At 38.5% G+C, this 19,220-nt stretch overlaps 1 protein-coding gene across 1 annotated transcript in view; it reads right to left on the bottom strand.

Annotated features, from left to right (window-relative positions):
• LOC124167374 (regulator of nonsense transcripts 1) overlaps positions 1-10,377 on the bottom strand; it is a 42,120-nt gene extending 31,743 nt beyond the window's left edge. The window contains exons 1-4 of the mRNA XM_046545392.1: positions 10,027-10,377; positions 9,737-9,847; positions 8,793-8,942; positions 1,767-1,939 (exon numbers count right to left, since the gene is read on the bottom strand). Coding sequence (XP_046401348.1) covers positions 1,767-1,939; positions 8,793-8,942; positions 9,737-9,847; positions 10,027-10,212 — 620 coding nt within the window. The 5' untranslated portion in view covers positions 10,213-10,377. The remainder of the gene's footprint in view (positions 1-1,766; positions 1,940-8,792; positions 8,943-9,736; positions 9,848-10,026) is intronic.
• Positions 10,378-19,220: the final 8,843 nt, after the last annotated feature.

Raw genomic sequence — 19,220 nt, 5'->3', positions numbered from 1 at the left:
TAAACCCACTGAGAAATGAGGAGTCTGTTTTGATCAGCATGCCATGTAAGCAACAATTCCCCTGGCAACAATCAACCTTAAAACTTGAGGTAAGTCAACACACAACAATGCATGCTGCTGTTACCACCATGTTCAATTCTCATTAACTATCAATACATATATAATATATCAATGCATGCTTAATAAAAATAAGATTCTCCTTTGTGATGACATAGTAAGCAAAAAATTTGCATACACAAGGCTTCTTAATAGAAAATTTGTCATCATTCTGTCCAGGGGTAAGAAAACATCCAGTTGCCAAAATTTAATCATTAATATGATATTCCTTTGCTTAGAATTCCAGAATAAGGATGTTCTTCCCTAGCATATTTAGTTCATTTTCATTACCATTTGGGTTGCAGTTGGTGGTCCAATGGAATAATAAGCCAAAATCGAAATTATTTTATATCAAATCAGAGTTTCAGCATATAATATAATTTACTATTCATAACAGACTATTTCAGTCATAATGATGCACAAAAAACATGATGACACATACAGCACACTTCCGATTACCCAGGCTAACAATGGGGAAGAGGCGGCACGATTAATCGCAAAACACAGATAATCCAAACTTTACTCTTATTTCCTGTAATATTCATACCTTACGTAAATCAAACACAATATTGTTACTTACGAACATTATCTACTATTTTAGATTGCTTTCCGGAATCGTCAAGAGCTTTCTCTTCCAGACAATCTTCGCAATCTTTTTCACGGTGATAATGTGATTGTACTCGTATTCCTACTGCTACATGTAAGACCTGGTTTCCGAAAACCATATACCCGTGGCTGCGAGGTGAAGGAGTCAGAAAAGTGATTCGAACGAATGCTTCGAAACCACTGTGCAACGTCAGAAACTACACTGACAGGCACCAAGCCGAGTAGTCTTGTCTCACACAAGTTGGCCCGGATGCAACTGCTGCGGGATGCAGATCTGTAATCACCGAGCCTGATCCCGCACCGCAATGCTTGGAAAAGAGGAGCACGGAACTACCATGAAGGCAACAGGTGCACAATGACATAATAGCAGAGTAGTGGTTATAAAAAACCAAGACTTAAGGCAAATTGTCTACAAAGGCGAGTGCCTGGCAACGACTCAAGCTATCTTTACTTCCACTTCCTCCACCACTTTCACTTCTCCTATTCCCTTCCACTCCAGTTTGGCCTTGACTGGTAAAGGCGTAAGCATGCCCAAAATCTACGGTTCCCTTAGACCATATTCAACCTCACGCGAGGCCATAGCAATAATTGTGCATCTGCAACATAAAGTATACAATTAAAGATCGTAGGTAACATTTCTCTGAATTTACGAATGATTAGCCATTGAAGAATCTTCTAAAATTAATTAAGAGTTTTTTCCCACCGCTGATCGTCGTCTACAATGCTAGAGCAGAGGTCTAAGTATACTTGAAACATTCCTTGTCAGCAAGTAGATAAAATAATTCCACTTTAAGAAGGGGATTCTAATGGAAATAATTAGCCTGGTATAGCATTGCATTTAAAAATGCAAATATCACTGAGCTTTTCCTTCCGATTTTACCTTTTCATAAAGATCGCTGAAAACTTCGAAGGACTGCGAACTCTTGCACAGATAATGCGCGACCGGGATAAACCGCAGCCAGATAATCAGGAGTCTTCTCTACTACATTTTTAACCTCTATTAAGATAGATAATCATAGTACCATCTAGGAGATTATTCTTCTTACTAGATTCCCTTCTCTTACCAGTTCATATCTTTCAAGGAGTTCTGGGCTGCACATGGCTGCCTGCACAGGAGGACGACCACAGAGTCAGCCTTGGCTGGGATGAAACCCAACACAAACACGTTCCTGACACCACATGAGTAGCACTCAAGCACCGTCTCTCCCAAGGGGCCATCTTTGTGCAGCGTCACCTCCTGCCAAAACAATTCAAACTGTTATGATATGCAATAATAACACCAATAATCAAGAAGCAGCAATTAAAATCACACACTTGGCATTGATTCCAAACATCTCACAACTTCTTCATTCCCATCCTACTGATTCACCAAAATATCTTCAGACCATTCGATCCTTTCCTGTCAACCTTAAAAATAGCATTAGCTAAGTTGAAACCTGGGCCAGAGCCATAGAACATCAAAAAATGTACTGAACTAAATTACATTCAATATCGTGGTATTTCTCCAGGTAATCCCAAGACCAACATGTCTCTTATACAAGAGAGCTCCAGTTGTTCCATGAACAGTTTGAATGATTCGCACATCACTTCCATACATAGTTCTCCCAGCATGAGTTGACATGGTGGTAATTGCTTCGGTACACATCAGTGCACCAGCTGCGATCCTCCTGGTTTTCATCACTGGCCTTTAAGGTGTGTAAAAGTCTCCAGCGACTGAAAATTCAGTTTCAAGCATTTGCAGGTCCAAAAAAAATATGAACATTCAGTATATTTGACTGGGTAATTAGTGAACTTTGTTTATGAATTATCTTGAGCAGACTCTTTGGTGCAGTTTGGTGACTACTACTTATTTCAAAACCATAGATACCCATGTTTGAAGCACTGCTGTTGCAGTGTTCGGGAAAAACTAAACAAAGACAGCTGGCATTGAGACACATTCGACATATGCATCCTGGTTCACTTGAAATGGGTTGTGTGTAGCTCTTCCAAAATGTACAGTCACTTTCAAAAGTCTGTCCCCATACCTGGCGCAGCCGTCTCCGTTATTCTCCGAAGTCGACCTTTGCGTATTGCTTACACGTTCCTTGTCCACTGGGGATCGATTCGACTTGATCAGGTAGTACAAATGGTGCAACTTGACTACTTTAACCGTCGTCAAGAGCCCCACGCACGATTTCAGAGGTAGGAAGGCCGCGTGAACCTCCCCCCCCCCCCCCCCACACAGCCAAACAATTCCACCACCGAAGAAAGCGGAGAAGAATATATGGGTTTTTCCGGCAAGTAACCCATCGCACGAGGAAGAGAGGAGACATCTGTGTAGTTTGGTAAAATTATACAAAACATATTGTGCAAATAAATTTTCGGAGCATTTCGAGCATGTTACTCCAATATATTTTCTTCACATCGCCTGGTGAAAAATACGTAAATATATACGCCTATGTAAATATTGTCATTTGTGTCACGGTTACCATCCGTCATCGCGTTCATCCATGCCGGCGGTTAAAGATTTTCAGACATTTTTTCAATGTTTACAAGTTAAATAGCAGTCACTCCCCAAGTAGTAGGTTATTCGGACTACAAGTAGTGCCTACATTTTGAATAACGCAACTTATTCCCATACTGTGAATAGAAAATCAGAAGAAGTTTTTAAATTTTTACCGGTCAAAACTACCGGTACGGCGATTTTTTATGGGAGAAGATAATTTTGCATTATTTTTTCGAATAAGCAATTGGATTGTCTTTAAATTTTATTGAATTGCTTTAATGATGAACATAAATTTTCACTAAAAGAAGCAGCGAGATGTTTATTGGCATCAAGTGAAATGGCAGGCTATTAGACCATAATGCGTCGTAGGAAGTGTTGTCCTTTTGTTTATGGGAAATACTCTTACATTAATATTGTTCATTTTTTTAAGAAAAACAGTACAAGCAACATGTGCGTGGAGTTATGATGGTGAGTCAACCAGTTATGGTGGTCATAGAAAAACATCATTTACCTGCCTTTCTGAATTGAAGATTTTACGAATCACCGTGCCTGCGCCCCTCCCAACTTGAACTTACCCCTTTAATTAAAAGTGACGCCCATTCGCATTAGGCCCTTTCATTCTAACCATATCCTTACTTTCATCCTTCCCCTCCCCCCTTACCAAAAATCTCTCGACCATGGATAGCACTTCTTCGTTTTTTCCTCTCCATCCTTCTCACCTTTTCCTTTCTTTTTTATACTCACATCTCGGATGCCTTCATTCTTTTCTTGTCCCTCTTTTGTCGTCGCCTAAGTTTCCACACCGTCAAACGCTACATCCCAAGCAGTATATTTGGCAGCTCATAAGTTCAATTTGTATTAATAATGCAGAAATAGTCATTAGGTACCCAACACGGTATATTTTTATTGGATGAATATTATGTGTGCGTAGTTTAGTGTCAGTAGGAATATGATCAGTATTTGTTTGCACGTAAGACTGACTCAAGGTATTCATTACATGAGTGTAAGTTCTATTTATGATGTAAAACCACTTGGGCAAATATAAAACATATAGTATTAATGTGCCTTTAAATGGTAAGAAATAGGCACACAAGTCATGTAATTAATGCTTCCGTTGGTATTTTCATTATAGAAAATATATTTATGGTAACTATTAAGACATTCGAACTTTCGATGAACATAAAGATGTCGGTTAATTACTTCCTGATACCTCGAATGTATAAAGCATTATTTAAATATTTGTTCATATAGGATATGTTAGTAGCGACTGGAATAAATATGATACAGAATTAAACATTACAATTTAGCACACATTAATATTCTTGATTTCTCGTGTGATGAGACACGTAGAAAAATGTAGTATAAACCATGGTAAACATATGTATCCTAAGAAAATGGTTAGGAATAATGAATGCGCCAAACAGTGTGTTTGAAATACTTAAACATAGAGCAATATATATTGATGGTGTTGGTAATAACGTGTTAAAGGTATAATCTAGAAGGTTATTTTGTAGGAAACTTTTTGAATACTCTTTCAGAGGTAAATTCCAATTTTCGTTTCTTCCTCATATGTGCGTTGCGACGCAGATACGTCTCATTATTTTTTAGTGCAAGCCAGACTACTCGGAATATCCATCTCAGAATACTATCAGGGTGGGAATCCCATGACTGAGAACATATGCTTCGCCTTGTGTTGTGGCACTGGGAGTCGCGAAGACTTTAGGAATAGTGAAGAATGCCTAGGGAAGACTTGCGCGGACGGTGAGAGTAAGTCAAACTGGCCCGTTCAAGACACAGAAGGCATAGCCAATACCCGAAGTTCGACCTCCAAGAAAAACGTAGTTGCTCGCGCTGGCCATGGGGACCTACTTTTGAAAGTGACTGTACATGCAACAGCCCATTATGTTATTACATACTTCTCAATTTTACCATTAATAGTAAGTTCTTCAGCCTGAGTTTTATGGAATATTTATGCAAGAACAGCAACGCATACAGAAGAACAATGTTAATACGAGCATGCCCAACTGCAAGACCCCTCAAAAGCAAGAGATCACAGGACATCATCAATTGACCTCTGAATAGCATATAAAAGAATGGTTCCTACAAGGCCATTTTGAAGTAGACACCTACCACTGCGAGAAATTCAATCTATGGTAAAATATTCACCACTAGTCTTCAATCGTAGTAATTTGCTCGCAGTTTGTTAGAAATTAAATTAATATATTGCCTCAAGTATTCACTGCACATTATTAACTGTCGTCAGATTGTATTTAAGTCAATTTTGAGGAAAACAATGCTGTATTTTGAGTTGTAAGTAATCGATCTTTTGTTCTCTGGGCAGTAGAGAATAGACCAATGCCCACGATGTGTTTCGCTGTTTTTTTTAGACTTTCCTTGGATTTTTTAATCAAAATAGCCTAAATGTCTGCAATATTATTCATTAAATGATGTCTACATATTACAGTGCAACCTCGATAAAACGAGATCCCACAGTGCTCCAATAAACACTCGCTATAGCGAATTCTCGCTTTACCGGAGGTGGAGCAAATAATAGACAATATACCTGTTGCGAACAGTTATACAAGAACAGGAGTGGTGCGGCGACAGATAAATTATATCCGATAAATGTAAGCATAAATCCAGACCAAAGGCGAAGTTTTTTTGCATCACTAAATTTCCTTACTCAAACAACGACTAACTATTCAAACAATTTATAAGCCCCGCACTGAATAAAAATCATGCAAAGCATTGTTTTGTCAATCATTATGCCAATGCACAACCAACGAAGCCATTTTACTATGCACTTAATTAGTGCATTTACGTAATCATTCTATTATTTTGGTATTTTAAACTGAAAATTCAAAAATTAACTGATAAAACTGTATTGCGGTTATTTAATGCCTCAAATGCTTCCATTGGTGTATGTTTATTGTTCCTGTACGTTAAGCAACAGTTAAGTGAAATAACGTAATGCATTTGTTTCTGCAGTCGAAAACGGTGGAAGGTTGTATAATGTTCCTGCCTTGGAAGACTTTTTTCTATCATATATATCAATATTTTCACCAAAATGAACTACTTATTTATCAAATGACAGTTTACTACATGAATTTGAGACTGAGCACTCCATGTTAACTTCATTTCTCACAGATCGCAAGAAATTACAGAAATAAGGGACTCTTGGTGAAGGTTTTCTGGCGATCTCCCTGGCGAAACTCTTGCTATGGCGAGTGCCAACACCGAAAGGGCCTCGTAAAATCAAATTTTTTAACATGCTTATTATAGGGTCAATTGACGGTGCATCAGCTATCTCTCATAATGGCAGGGGTCTCGCAATCGCTTTAACGAGGTTCCACTGTATATTATTTAAGATACTTAATTTTTATTCCAATTATTACCGCTAAATAGCCATTACACCCTATTACTTTCCAGATCAATTTCAGATGATCATTCTTACTTTCAAAATGTAGGCACATTTCTCATTCAAATACCACTAACTTTACGTTGAAATTAATTTAAATCTATCATTTTTTCCTCATCCACTTTCTAACACTCATGTGGCCTTAAAATTTGGAAAAATATCACATGAATGAATGAAGTTCATGCATCACTGAACACACTTGCCATTTTTCTGGATGAATCGATGCTAAAAACAGCATGAAAAACTTCTATCATGGTCATCTTATTGAGCATTCATTGGATATCTTGGCTATAAATAAAGGCATACATAATTTCTAAGCAGCATTATTTCCATATCATAAGAAACCAATCCTGGCACTGATTACATCAATATAGGACTAAAAATAATTTTTAACTAGAATGTCAAGAAACAGTCATATCACTGTAACCAGCCTTATCAGCTGCTGATAAGACATTGATAAGAGCTGAAAAAAATCAAGCAGCAACTAAAATAAACAAGAAATGTCTGTCCCATAAGGAATACATTAATGAGTCCAACAAGGAATCAGAGATATAGCAATGATGAACATTGCAAAATTAACTATTTCAATAAAACTTAAAACTCAGATCTTCTAAGGAAAGCAACTAAAAATATTAAATTAACACCCAAAAAATCATTAAGCATTCCCAGAACTTTACTGTTACATGCACTTCTCAACAGAAGCCAATCTTCAAACATATTTGGATTAATAAGTAACATCTTATAACCCTAAGCTGAAGCCTAGAACTGAATCTTAGGATGGTTGACCTGAGATGACAATGCTAGCCACTATTGTTAACTCTAATTTCATATTATATGTAAATATGTACTTTGTTTCATTGATACAGCAATCTATACATATTATACCATTTGTTAAACTGCACAAAATATTTATCCATAGTTATTATCCCAAAATGGTTTTCTGACACACAGTTTTTCTGGTCTAGTTCACAGAATTATTACCACTGTTTTTTATTGTATTTTTTATTACCTACAGCTGATAAATCAATTATTCATAAACTGAAATTACCTTAATTACGACTGATGGGAATGCTCTAATTTATGAAAGTGGTTAATAGGAAGTTAATAATTCTGTTTTTAGAGTAACTACAAAGAAATCTGTATTAGACCATTAATTCAATTTCCCGCACTTAATTCGTGTATGCTGTTGTAAAAGTGAATACATAAATAAACAGTCTCCAATGAGCTCAGTCATCATTTTGTTTAATTAACTGCGATGAAGTTTGTAAAGTAGAGAGGCCCACATTTTACCATTTTTTTATGTCGCCTACTTCCAAAGCAATTCTCACAGAAATCTTGATGATCTTCACCCTTACACCGATTAGTCCATATCCTCAATAACTCACGTTGAGCAAGTGCTCACTTCTCAGCTACACCTCCCTTCCTCACATGACTTGTTGTGCTTAACATGGTTGGTCCTTCTTCAGTAAGAGGTTCTCCATGAACAAATTAAACAATCTCTAACTATGATAAAAGTCATGAAAAGTACATGGCAACTTTCTAATTCATTATGCTTTCAACTCAAGTGAGTATGGCTAAATGTTGATAATTCATTTTTCTCCATAACTTCTTTTCCAAATCCATCCATTGAATTCTTTTCAGGATTGGCAATTTTGGGGCTAAGTATAAGACTCCATAAAATTCTCTCCCCCAACACCCTACCACTTGTTCACCAAGTATTAATAAAAACATTAGGTAATTAATTTCTTATCACTAAAAATAACAAGCCAATCAAAACTGCTCCCATAACACAATTCCAGCACAAAAAGGCATTTAAGAGATTGATCCACAACCAGTTCCAGAAGTACAAACATAACAAGTAAAAAGTGCACTCTTCAATGGAGGATGAACTGAATTTCACCAATGAAAGCACAGTACCAGCAGGAGCCCATCATTCACACCACTTACACTGAACTCCACTATATCATCTTTTTGAAGTCACATTTGCTAACTTACACCAACTCATGGTAAGTCCCTTTTTTCAACAAAGATTTCAGCATGACCACTACGCAAATTTCGCTTCAGGGGTCATACATGTTCAGCAAAATATTATACTGATCACAGGAATTAATGAAAGCTATTTGGATGGACAAGAAGGGATTACTCTGTCAACTGAGTTCTCAAAAGCGCAAATAACAGTCTTCTTACCTTATGCTTAGCTCGGACTAAATGATTGATTATGTGCGATCCAGACGTATTTCCCCGCCCATTGCAGAACCATTTCTTGCATATGTTGCACATCACCACGCAACTGGGGTCATGTATCCCACAGTACTTGCAGGCGAACTCGGGCAAATCCTGTATAAAAACGTGACAGATCAAAGATCACATCCAACATTTGAATTTAAAAAAGAATTGCAATGAATTTCGAGGCTATGCACATTATGAAAAATAAGCGTACGAAGAATCAGATGTGGCAAAATATAGGCAAATTGTATGGCGGTGACATATAATGAGAACTAATTGTAATGCAGCAATTTGAAGGAACTATACAACTGCGTAAGAACAATCAGAGCCACTGAAAGGGTTAATATATTCCTCAACATACACCACTTCAATAACAAATTATGAAACAAATGAAAAAATACATTGGCAACCACGACCTCAAATCAGTTACATGAAGTAATGAGTTTCAACAGAATACTACTAAGTATGAGAGATATAATGAAGCACTAAACCCCTTTCGCAGGAGTTCAGTGTGTGGACTTAAATCGGGACAATAAATGTCCGTCGAAGTTCTACGTGTAAGTGAGCCGACTTAACAGTAAGTACATCCTAAGTGTTACAGAGAAAATATCAACTGATTTACTATGATGGGAAGCCTTCGAAAAGGTTATTTTAGTCACAAGCACCATACGAATCTATTGCCTTATTTTCGCCTACCAAAGAACAACGATATTAAACTAATATAGCTTGACTAGTGACGCTAAGTAGTAAGCATTAAAACTACAAGGGCAATAACATAGAAACGTGGGCCCACTGGGAGGAACAAGGGTCAAAGGTTTACTTCTAGGAATGAATAAGAATCCACAAATTTCACTCTTAACTAGCAAGCATAAACAAAATTGATGTAAAGCACCCTAAAAATTTACCTTCGTGTAGTATGCTTCTTCCTCATCTTCCTCAAACTGCAACTCGCGCAATGTTTGCGTCGTAGCGGCAACATCAGCATCCAAACCGTTTTTGCCAATATCGCCATTTACCTGCAAAACAAGATAACAATTTGAAGTAACCATCTAACTATAGTTAATCTCATACAAGGAATAATTTTCAAGGATGTATTTAACCGGCATAAATTTGTCATAATGATGGTGCATTCAACGAAGAGTAACCACGTTGACGCATTATCTTCCGGATTAAAACCAAGTCATTCATAGCTTACCTGAACCTGAGGAGGATGGCTTTGTCCAACATCTAACTGAGATGCCTGTGTTTGACTTTGTGAAGGCAGAGTAAAATCTGTGAAGTCAAACTCAGATCCTTGAGTATCAGCGCCGATTAAATCTCCTTCCTCCGTATCCAGAAAAGTTAGCGTTTGAGAACTCGGACCATACGCATCAACACTCATCTTGACATAGAGGCTTTTTCTACCAATGCGTGAAAGAATGCTATACAAAAATACACGGTAGATAATAATAAATCCCAAAACAGGATTGTCTGAACACAAAGTAAACTTCAATGAATGAACTGCTATTCTTGCGCCATGTTCTCTCCTTCTGACTAGTTACGTCAGCAGGTGTGGTAAAATATAATTTGAAACTAAGGAACTAAATGATAAATAATAAGTAATGAAATACATTTAATGTTTTCTTAATTTTTTATATCCCTCAAAATAGGAATATTAGTTTTATCGAAAGTAAAAGATATATTCTCTTATCTATTTATTTCGATTGGCTCTTTAAAAAATGACGAAAGAAAATGGAAGGCGCAGGATATGAATCTCCAAAATCTTATCGTGCCTTCAGTTAATATGCTGTCCTGTGTTCAATAATAAGATAAATGTTTACAGAATTATATAGTTGTTGTTCATTAGGACCATATGCCTCTTAATTCATAAATTCATTGGAATTTATTTTGCATCCAATCTTCGATATTGCGCTGCATGAGCAAAGTCAAGAAGAGGATTATCATATTTAAATTGCGGGCAAGCAAGTACGAAAACAGAAAGAACTCGTAATATCTTAAAATTTTAAGATGCTTTTAGTTTTTCATGGAAAATAAAATGCTTGTGGTGATGAGCATAAGCTTATAATAGCAGAAGAAGGCAATGTCATTTTACTTGGTTTTTTTAAGTTTCAGGGATCAAAATGTGTCATAGGTCGGTGTTCTTCCGTAAATTCGTTATTTGTATTTTTGGCTAGTAACTGGTTAATAAAAGTAATGGAAGCATTACTTTTTAGTCTCCTCCTATCATCACTGATGAAGGAACTGTATTTTTACACAGAGAATGTGAGAAAAAATAGGTAGGTACAGAAAAAAATAATTCCTCAAGCCTTGACCGCGAGTGTGCCTGAGGGTGAGTTGCGGCACAAAAGGCTGGGATGTATGATCTCCAGCAGCATGTCCATTTTGCCCAAAAGTGTTGTCGTTGGCTTTAGTTCCAAAAGGTGTGCACGAGAGCTAGGCTAAAATGATCATTTTTTCCCAAGGGCTATTCCATAGCCATGCTCAGAGCAAATGAGGTTATGGGCACGGGCGTCGCCGCCATAGGGGACATGGGGGATGCGTCCACCCCAATATTTGAAAAGTCAGTTTTGTCCCCCCTAAATTGTATTAAAAAATTTAATATAAATCGTAATATTTTTGTTTAATTGCATATATAACACAGTAGGCACGCAAGCCCACCCGATCGGCCGCTATCAGCAAGCACAGTGCTGGGCTTTCTCCTCGCCGCTCCACACTACCCCTACCTCCCCTCTCACCTTTAGCGAAAAAACTGTTGAAATTTCAACAGTTAATAGAGACCACTGTTGAATCCAATTGTAACTGTTGAATCCAACAGTAACTGTTGAATTTAACAGTAAATTGGGACCACTGTTAAAACTAAAAGTAACTATTAAAACTAACAGTAACTGTAAAAACTAGCAGTAACTGTTACAACTAACCAAAACTGTAAACTCTGACAGTAACTAAGAGTCCAAAAGTTATTGATGAATTCAGAAGTTACTGTTGGATTCAGCAGTGGTCCCAATTAACTGTTGAAATTTCAACAGTTTTTTCGCTAAGGTGCACCGCCACCCTACCACCCCTAATGCTCATGCGTTGGTTATTTTTGTCTCAGAGACACGAGTCATCGGTCACTGCACCTGCAGTCCCAGGGGCCACATGGATCGGTCTTTTTGTGCGTGTTTAGTCGACAATGGTTCTATACTATTTAGATATATGTTAACTGTTTTTCATTATGTGTTGTAGTTGTTTTAATTGATACTTATTGGAAGTACGTTGAAGTGTTTCTTGACAAAATTAAGCGAGCAGAGGGACAACGAAACTTGTTGTCATTTTTAAAAACAAAAAAAGGACAATGGTAATTAAAGTTTATATATTTTTAGTTTATATAGCACTTTATATAGTAGTTTATATATACATAGTTTAGTCTCCAGCCGGATCTCAAGAAGCCATTGAGATCCGGCTGGAGAAGAATAAAGTAAATCGCGATTCTGGGTACACGATAAGCACGGAATGGAAACCGCTAATCAAAAAGATAACGGACAGAAGGCGACAACAATGCCCCCCGGTTTGAACGGCTATATAAGCACAGGAAGGCAGGCCTGCGGCACATTAATTCTCTGAGGACGATGGAAGAGTGTTCCGTCGAAACGTTAGACCAAAAAAAATTCTCACTCGGCTAGAAACCCGAGAAATATTTATAAGAAATATTCGCCGAGAAAAAACAAGATCATATGTTTATAGTTTGTTTGTTGAACGATTGGACTTGGAATCAAGCGTGCGGTATAGGGCATTCCATTGTTGTCAAGTCCAATTGTTCAAAAAAACGAACTATAGGCATGCTTTCAGTTTAAATACAAATTGTTTCAATGAAAAACCTGCTTGTACAAATATAAGATTTTGGGTTTAAATAAGTGTTCAAACTTCATTTCAAGGTCACAATTTTTCTAAAATTTTCTGGGGGAGGACCCCCGTCCTGTCCCGGGGGGTGCACCCGGAACCCCCATTTCTCCCCCCCAAAGTGTTGATGCTGACGATACCAATGGTTATTGGTATAATTCATTCTGATTTCAGATAATCAGCCATCGTATGAGGTGGGCATAGATATCTTCCCATATCTATTGTTGATAAAACTATAGTTCACATATAGGGTGCACTTATGTTGCTTAAAAAGATGAAAGATGAAGTTTTTGATGGATTCAAAAATCTTGTTTTGAAGCATATACTGATCACAAAATAAAGTACTCCGAGAGTAATACTGGAATAATGGTGAGGATCATTGTTCTTATGTAATTATTGTTTTTTTCCAATTTTCCTCCGAGGGAAAGAGCACGCAAAGGCAGCTAGGCAGGCAAGGTCACAATTTTTCTAAAATTTTCTGTCATTTGCACCATGAGGGAAGGGTAGGTAAGGAAGGGAGGAGAGAAACCCGGCATCGGTACTAGCCTGCTCTTAACGAAAGGTGCCAAGGGGACCACGGCTTAACGTCCCATCCGACGGACGCAGTGTTGTGCTTGAAATGTCCTCGACACAACATTCAAGCAGGGATAGGGCAGTCTCTGAAAATTCTCTGCCACTGCCGGGATTTGAACCCGAGCCCGCCGGGTGGGAAGCCAACACTCTAGCCACCACACCAACCCGATCCCCTTTTCGTCTCCTGGGTCAAGAAAAGTCCTGCCGCATAATTTCATCATTCGTAGGGAAAGTGTTAAAATAGTGTAATACATTCAGAGTTGTTGGCAGCTATTCCTAGGTGCACAGAACTCCTTAAATTCTCGTACATATTCGATATTTTTCAATTAAATTACTCCTATTTTCATAGTGGTGATTTATTTAATTGTCAGCTCCACAACTGAATATCGATTTCAATCTCCTCACTCGTTGAAAAAAAATGATGCATTAGTCTCCAATTCCTCAGATATGCTAGAAAATGATACACAGTGATTGTTTAGGTACTTAAACCTACAGTGTGCGAATGCTTATTGCTAACTAGCAGCCTGTACATGCAAGAATGCTTTGAGTGTGATGTTAAACAAATGATTATTCAAAATATGATACTGTTAAGCCACTTTTAGTCATATAATGTCTTTGCATACATGTTCTTAATTGAAACAAGGGAATTGCTTCCATTTATTGTCACCTATAGGTGCAGGAGTAAACCCTCACCACAATGTTGTTTGCTACAGCCAGGGCCGGCCTCAGAATTCTTATGGCCTGGGGTAGAGTTAGGGTGTGAGGCTCCCCTCCCCTGAAGAAAAATAGCTCCCTAACCTCCAGGGGCGGATCCAGGATTTCTTTCTGGGAGGGGCACAAGCAAGGCCGTATCCAGGATTTTGTTCAGGGGGGGGCACAAGGATACCTTGTTATACAAAACGAACGAAATTATAATGGGACCATATTAAAAATCTATCATATTTTTGAGGATCTGGGGGGGGCACGTGCCCCCGTGCCCCCCCCCCCCTGGATCCGCCTATGCTTACCTCTGTGGCCCAGGGAATTCTGCCCTAGGTGGTCCTGGATAGCAGGGGTGCAGCTAGGAATTAAGGCTAGGGGGGGCTTCAGGCGTAACTAGATAATACTGAGGTGCCTGGGGGTGTGGTATACCCACCAGGGTAAGCGGTAGGTGCGGGGGCCCTCCGCCAGAAAAAAATTTAAGATAAATGGTTCAAAATGTTGAGTTTTACGGCCTTATGAGGGATATTTTGCCACTATTCTATAAGCAATATTAATCCAATGAAGTAAAATAGATTTAACTTAAAAATTTCTCTGAGCTCTGGGGAAGTTTTATCCCCCAAAACCCCCCCTCGCTGCACCACTGCTGGCTAGAGCCAGGAAATAAATATTTTGCTGCTTCTTTCATCATCATTATAAAGGGTCAAAAACAGTCATAATATGTATTGATTTGATTCACCTCCAACATCAGTTACCTTAGGAAAAAATCTGTGCATTCTTTTTGGCTTGTGTTCATTACCTGGGGCCAAACCACAGTCAGTCCCTTGCCATCCAACTCCCTCCTATAACCCCTTCTGTTCCTCAACCTGTTACTCCACTATGAAGACCCTAAGAATGCTCCTTGCAAGCAAGGGTAGGACCCAGGAAATCAGACCACATTCAGGACAGTTTCTACTTTCTAAGACATACATGTGGTGGAAAATAGTGGGCGTTGTAATTACCCCCCCCCCCCAACCCCCAAAGAAATGGTTTTCTGAGTGAATTTAGGAATATGGGATGTTAGGACAATGGTGAGGGGTGGTAAGCTAGAAAACATCAAAAGGAGAAAGGGAGAATAGATATGTTTGGACTGCGTGAGAATTTAAGAAAGTACATAGTACATTGGGGACTTCTGGAGTACATTAGCTCTTTTAATGGGATCCTTATACAACAGGAATGCAATAAGATTCTGGATGTAGGTGCACTCATGCTAAAATTTCAACATTCGTTGCACCTGGAGTCAGTGGTGGCTTGCCCATAAGGACTCTCGGATGTCGCACCTCCCAAAGATTTGAAAAAGGAAAAAATAAATAAATACCCTTCCAATTACATATAATTATACCTCTAATCAACAAAAGTGTTTTTTCAATCCCATACATCGAAAATGTAGGAAAAACTCGCAAAAATAGAGCGAGAAGTTTGCATTTGTAGCCGCGGGGCGCTGGCCAGAACGTCCTAATGCATTAGCATGCAGATATATGGAGAGTAGTAGTGGTGGCGGCTTCTGGTGCTATGACGCGTCTAAGCATGTGCCTTATGGAAGTCTTGGGACGCCGTCCGAATATGCGCAGAGCGACGTACCTAGGGAGTTGACTCTGCCGCAACAGCTGGCGGCATTATAATATGGCGTCTACTTGGTGCTGCATTGTTGCAGAATACCTTGCTTTGGTTTAAATTTTACTATCATTAATATTTAAGTTATAATATTTTAAATTAAACAAATATAATACCTAGATAGACTTAAAAACTCACTAAAATATACAAAATTTAAAAAAAATGTCAATCCCCCGGTGAAGTGTGCCACCCCGAGCATTTGACTCACGAGCCGCCACTGCATCAGCCATTATGTTATCATTTTAGTATTCTACCGATTGAGGTAGGTTAAGTTGGAGTGTTTTATGAGTTAGCTGAGCCAGTCCAGATTGGACCTATATTCATTTTAGAATAAGTCCTTCAAGCTTTCAATCTATGTATCAATGAATCCTAATCTCTTCCTTTCCATCCCTTGCTTACCCAACCTTCTTCTTTCTCACATGGATTTAAACATATCATCCCTGCTCAAAACTCACTCCATCCAAAATTGTCGTCTCTTCTGAATCTCGTCTCGAAGTTTCCTCTCCTCGCCCACCATGTTTAGCACTTCATCATTCAGTGACATAGCCAGGAATTTTGTTTGGGGGGGTCCCAAACCAAGGGGGAAAAGTTTTGAAAAATAGGGTACTAAGTAATGGGTAAACTAATTAATTTTAACACTTTTCACAATTGAAAAAAATTCATTTGTTAAAAAAATTCTTTGTAAATTCATGATTTTTCAATATTTTCTTTTCTTTTATGAAAGAAAATAATTGTGCTTTTATATTTTGAGGGAAGGTTCGGGGGATCCTGGCTACGCTGCTGTCATCATTCACTCTTCTTCCTATCCATCCACTTGACCTTCTCCATTCTCCTCCACTCCCCCATACTGAAGGGCTTCAGTCTTTTCAAGTCCTCCTTCCTAAATATCCATGCTTCCACACTGTAAAGTTCTACACAGTAGATCATACTCTTCACTAGCCGTTCCTTAATATGTACTCTTACATATTGATCCTCTCATCAATTCTTTCCTATTCACGAACGACTCTTTTGGTGGTGCAATTGTCTTCTTGATTTTCATACTCTTATATCCATTTTTCAAAAATCATTTTTTTTCCATTTTTTTTTTTTTAATGAGCATTTTTTTTTAATCCATATCCAAAGTGCTGCCCAAATAGTTAACTGTTCCACCTGCTCAGATTTGTGGCCACCACCTTTCATCTTAAGCCTCAAATTCCTAGCTTCTGATGCTTCACAAAATCACATCACTTTGGTCTTCTTGTTATTAATCCTCATGCTTATTCCTCACAATGCTTGTCATACACATATACATGTGCCTGCAACCCTTTCGCTGACTGGCTAATCAACGCATGATCATCCGAAAACCTCACTGATTTAAGCATCATTCCCCTACTTTAACTCCTACCTTTAACTCATCCCTCATCTCCCATTCCATCTCCTCAGCGAGCTCATGAAAAAAAAGGGGAGAGAGGATAAGGGGCGCATCCAGGAATGAAGGCTGGGGGGGGTTTAGGTGTAACTAATACCAGGGTGTATGGAATACCCATCATGATAAATGGCAGGTGCAAGATTAATAAATTGCGGAATTTTAAGATAAACTCAGTTCAAAATGGTGAGTTTTACGGCTTTCTGATGGATATTTAATTAATCCTTACACTATTCTATTAGTAATATCAATCCAATTTAGTAAAATGGATTAAACTGAAGCATTTCTCTGAGCTCTGGGGGGAGGGGGTTTTAACCCCCAATACCCCCCTTGCTTGGCCACTGGAGATGACAGCTTCACACCTTAACCAATGATAGCACACTCCTATCCCCCTTCAGCTACCCTCACTTGTGCAACCTGGGCCATAGTTAATGAATTATTCATTTATTCCACCAATCAATGCTTATTTTCCAAAGAGTACCCATTAACTTCACTCATTCCATTCCATAAAATGCATTTCTAAAATCCACAAAACAATCATACATGCCTTCGTTATATTCTAGGTGGCTTTCCACATTACTACCATTGCATCATGGGTTGACTTTCGTTTCTTGAAACTGAACTGATCATCGTCCAAATAATAATTCGACCTCAGCTCCATTGGTCTGTTCAAAATCCTGCAAGGAATGTTGTCCACGCCCTCCACTTTTTGTGCCGTCATATATTTTTGAACCCTATATTATCCAATATCTCATAGGCTCATCATATATTTCCGTGTCTTAGCTCCCTGGTCTGAGATTATCCTCCTCCACTTCACTCTCCTCTTACACGTTCAATCTCTGTGGCCTTTTTCAACATTCATTCAGATCCATCATTCATTATTTCTGCGGACTCTGAGCCTCGTTTTGTTCTGTATGAATTTTTTCATTGTTAACCTTCCTTTTTGACATGATCTGCCTTATTTTGCTGGCCGATAGCAACTTTACCTTGGCGTACAGCATGCCAACCTCTCCTTCCTTCTGCAACTTTTCCATTTCTTCGCACTGCGTTTTCCACCAAAGCCGTCATGCTTTCTTTGTCTTTAGCTGTAATATATATTTATTTCCCCGGGCATACTTTTGTCATGCTCTGTGTTCACATTCTTCCACTTCCTTCTCTCCTCCATTTTTTTTATAATTTCATCCATGATTCTTGATTTCTTAATCCATGTGCTCATCATTTATTCAATTGATTTCGCTGCCACCTTTGCTGATCCTGTTTTTATTCCATTCAACCAATACCTAATATTCCCCTCTCTTTGTACCCTCCAGAGTTCTACCCAATTCCTTGCCCTGATTCCTATTCCAATTCCTTGCCCTGATTTTCCTCAGTCTTTTGAATTGGGTGGTTTCCTTCATCAAAGAAAATGAAATGCATTGATTGCGATTCGTTACCCACCATTAGTGTATTCATAATGTACAAATTATTTGGTTCCAGAAATCCCAGTTTAGACGAATGGCAATGATCAATTTTAACCTCATTTGAAAAAGGCCAGATTGGCGCCCATGCGATGCCACTCCATGTGACGTCACAGGGACCTAGTTTCTATACGAGTGGATAGGAGTTTTACATCGTCTGAGATTACCAATGCATGCTTGAGGCACAGACTTCAGGGAAACATCTCCTAATAATCACCTATTAAAACTTCCTAAGGTCGGAAAGTTTCATTCGTTTGATAATGTATTAATAATCCTTATTTAAACAAGCGCTACCTGCTAGCAGCCAGCATCATAGTGGTGCACAATATCCTCGCCCCAAGGTCACCTCACAAGGTGGAAACGGGAACCAGCATGACGTCACACGGGGTTTTCCCAGCATTCATACTTAGCTGTCGTGTTTTCGCGCGCTTGAAATTTTTCACTTTTCATTTAATCACGAAAAATAGATATCATTATTTAAAAATCTAAAAGCATGAAATGCGTACTCCAGGAGTCATAATCTTTCTATTTAGGCAATAAAAAAATAATAGGAAACCACCCTATTGACTTCGCTGCCACCTTCACTATTCCTATTTTTATTCGATTCCAGCGATACCTAATTTTTCCCTCTCTTTGTACCCTTCAGAGTTATATGTACATTCCGTTTCCTAGCCCTGATTCTCCTCAGTCTTTTGAATTGAACATAGCATCTCATAAGCACTA

The sequence above is a fragment of the Ischnura elegans genome, chromosome 10 (assembly GCF_921293095.1).
Source record: "Ischnura elegans chromosome 10, ioIscEleg1.1, whole genome shotgun sequence".
Lineage (NCBI taxonomy): Eukaryota > Metazoa > Arthropoda > Insecta > Odonata > Coenagrionidae > Ischnura > Ischnura elegans.
This window is presented reverse-complemented; position numbering and strand designations above follow the sequence as displayed.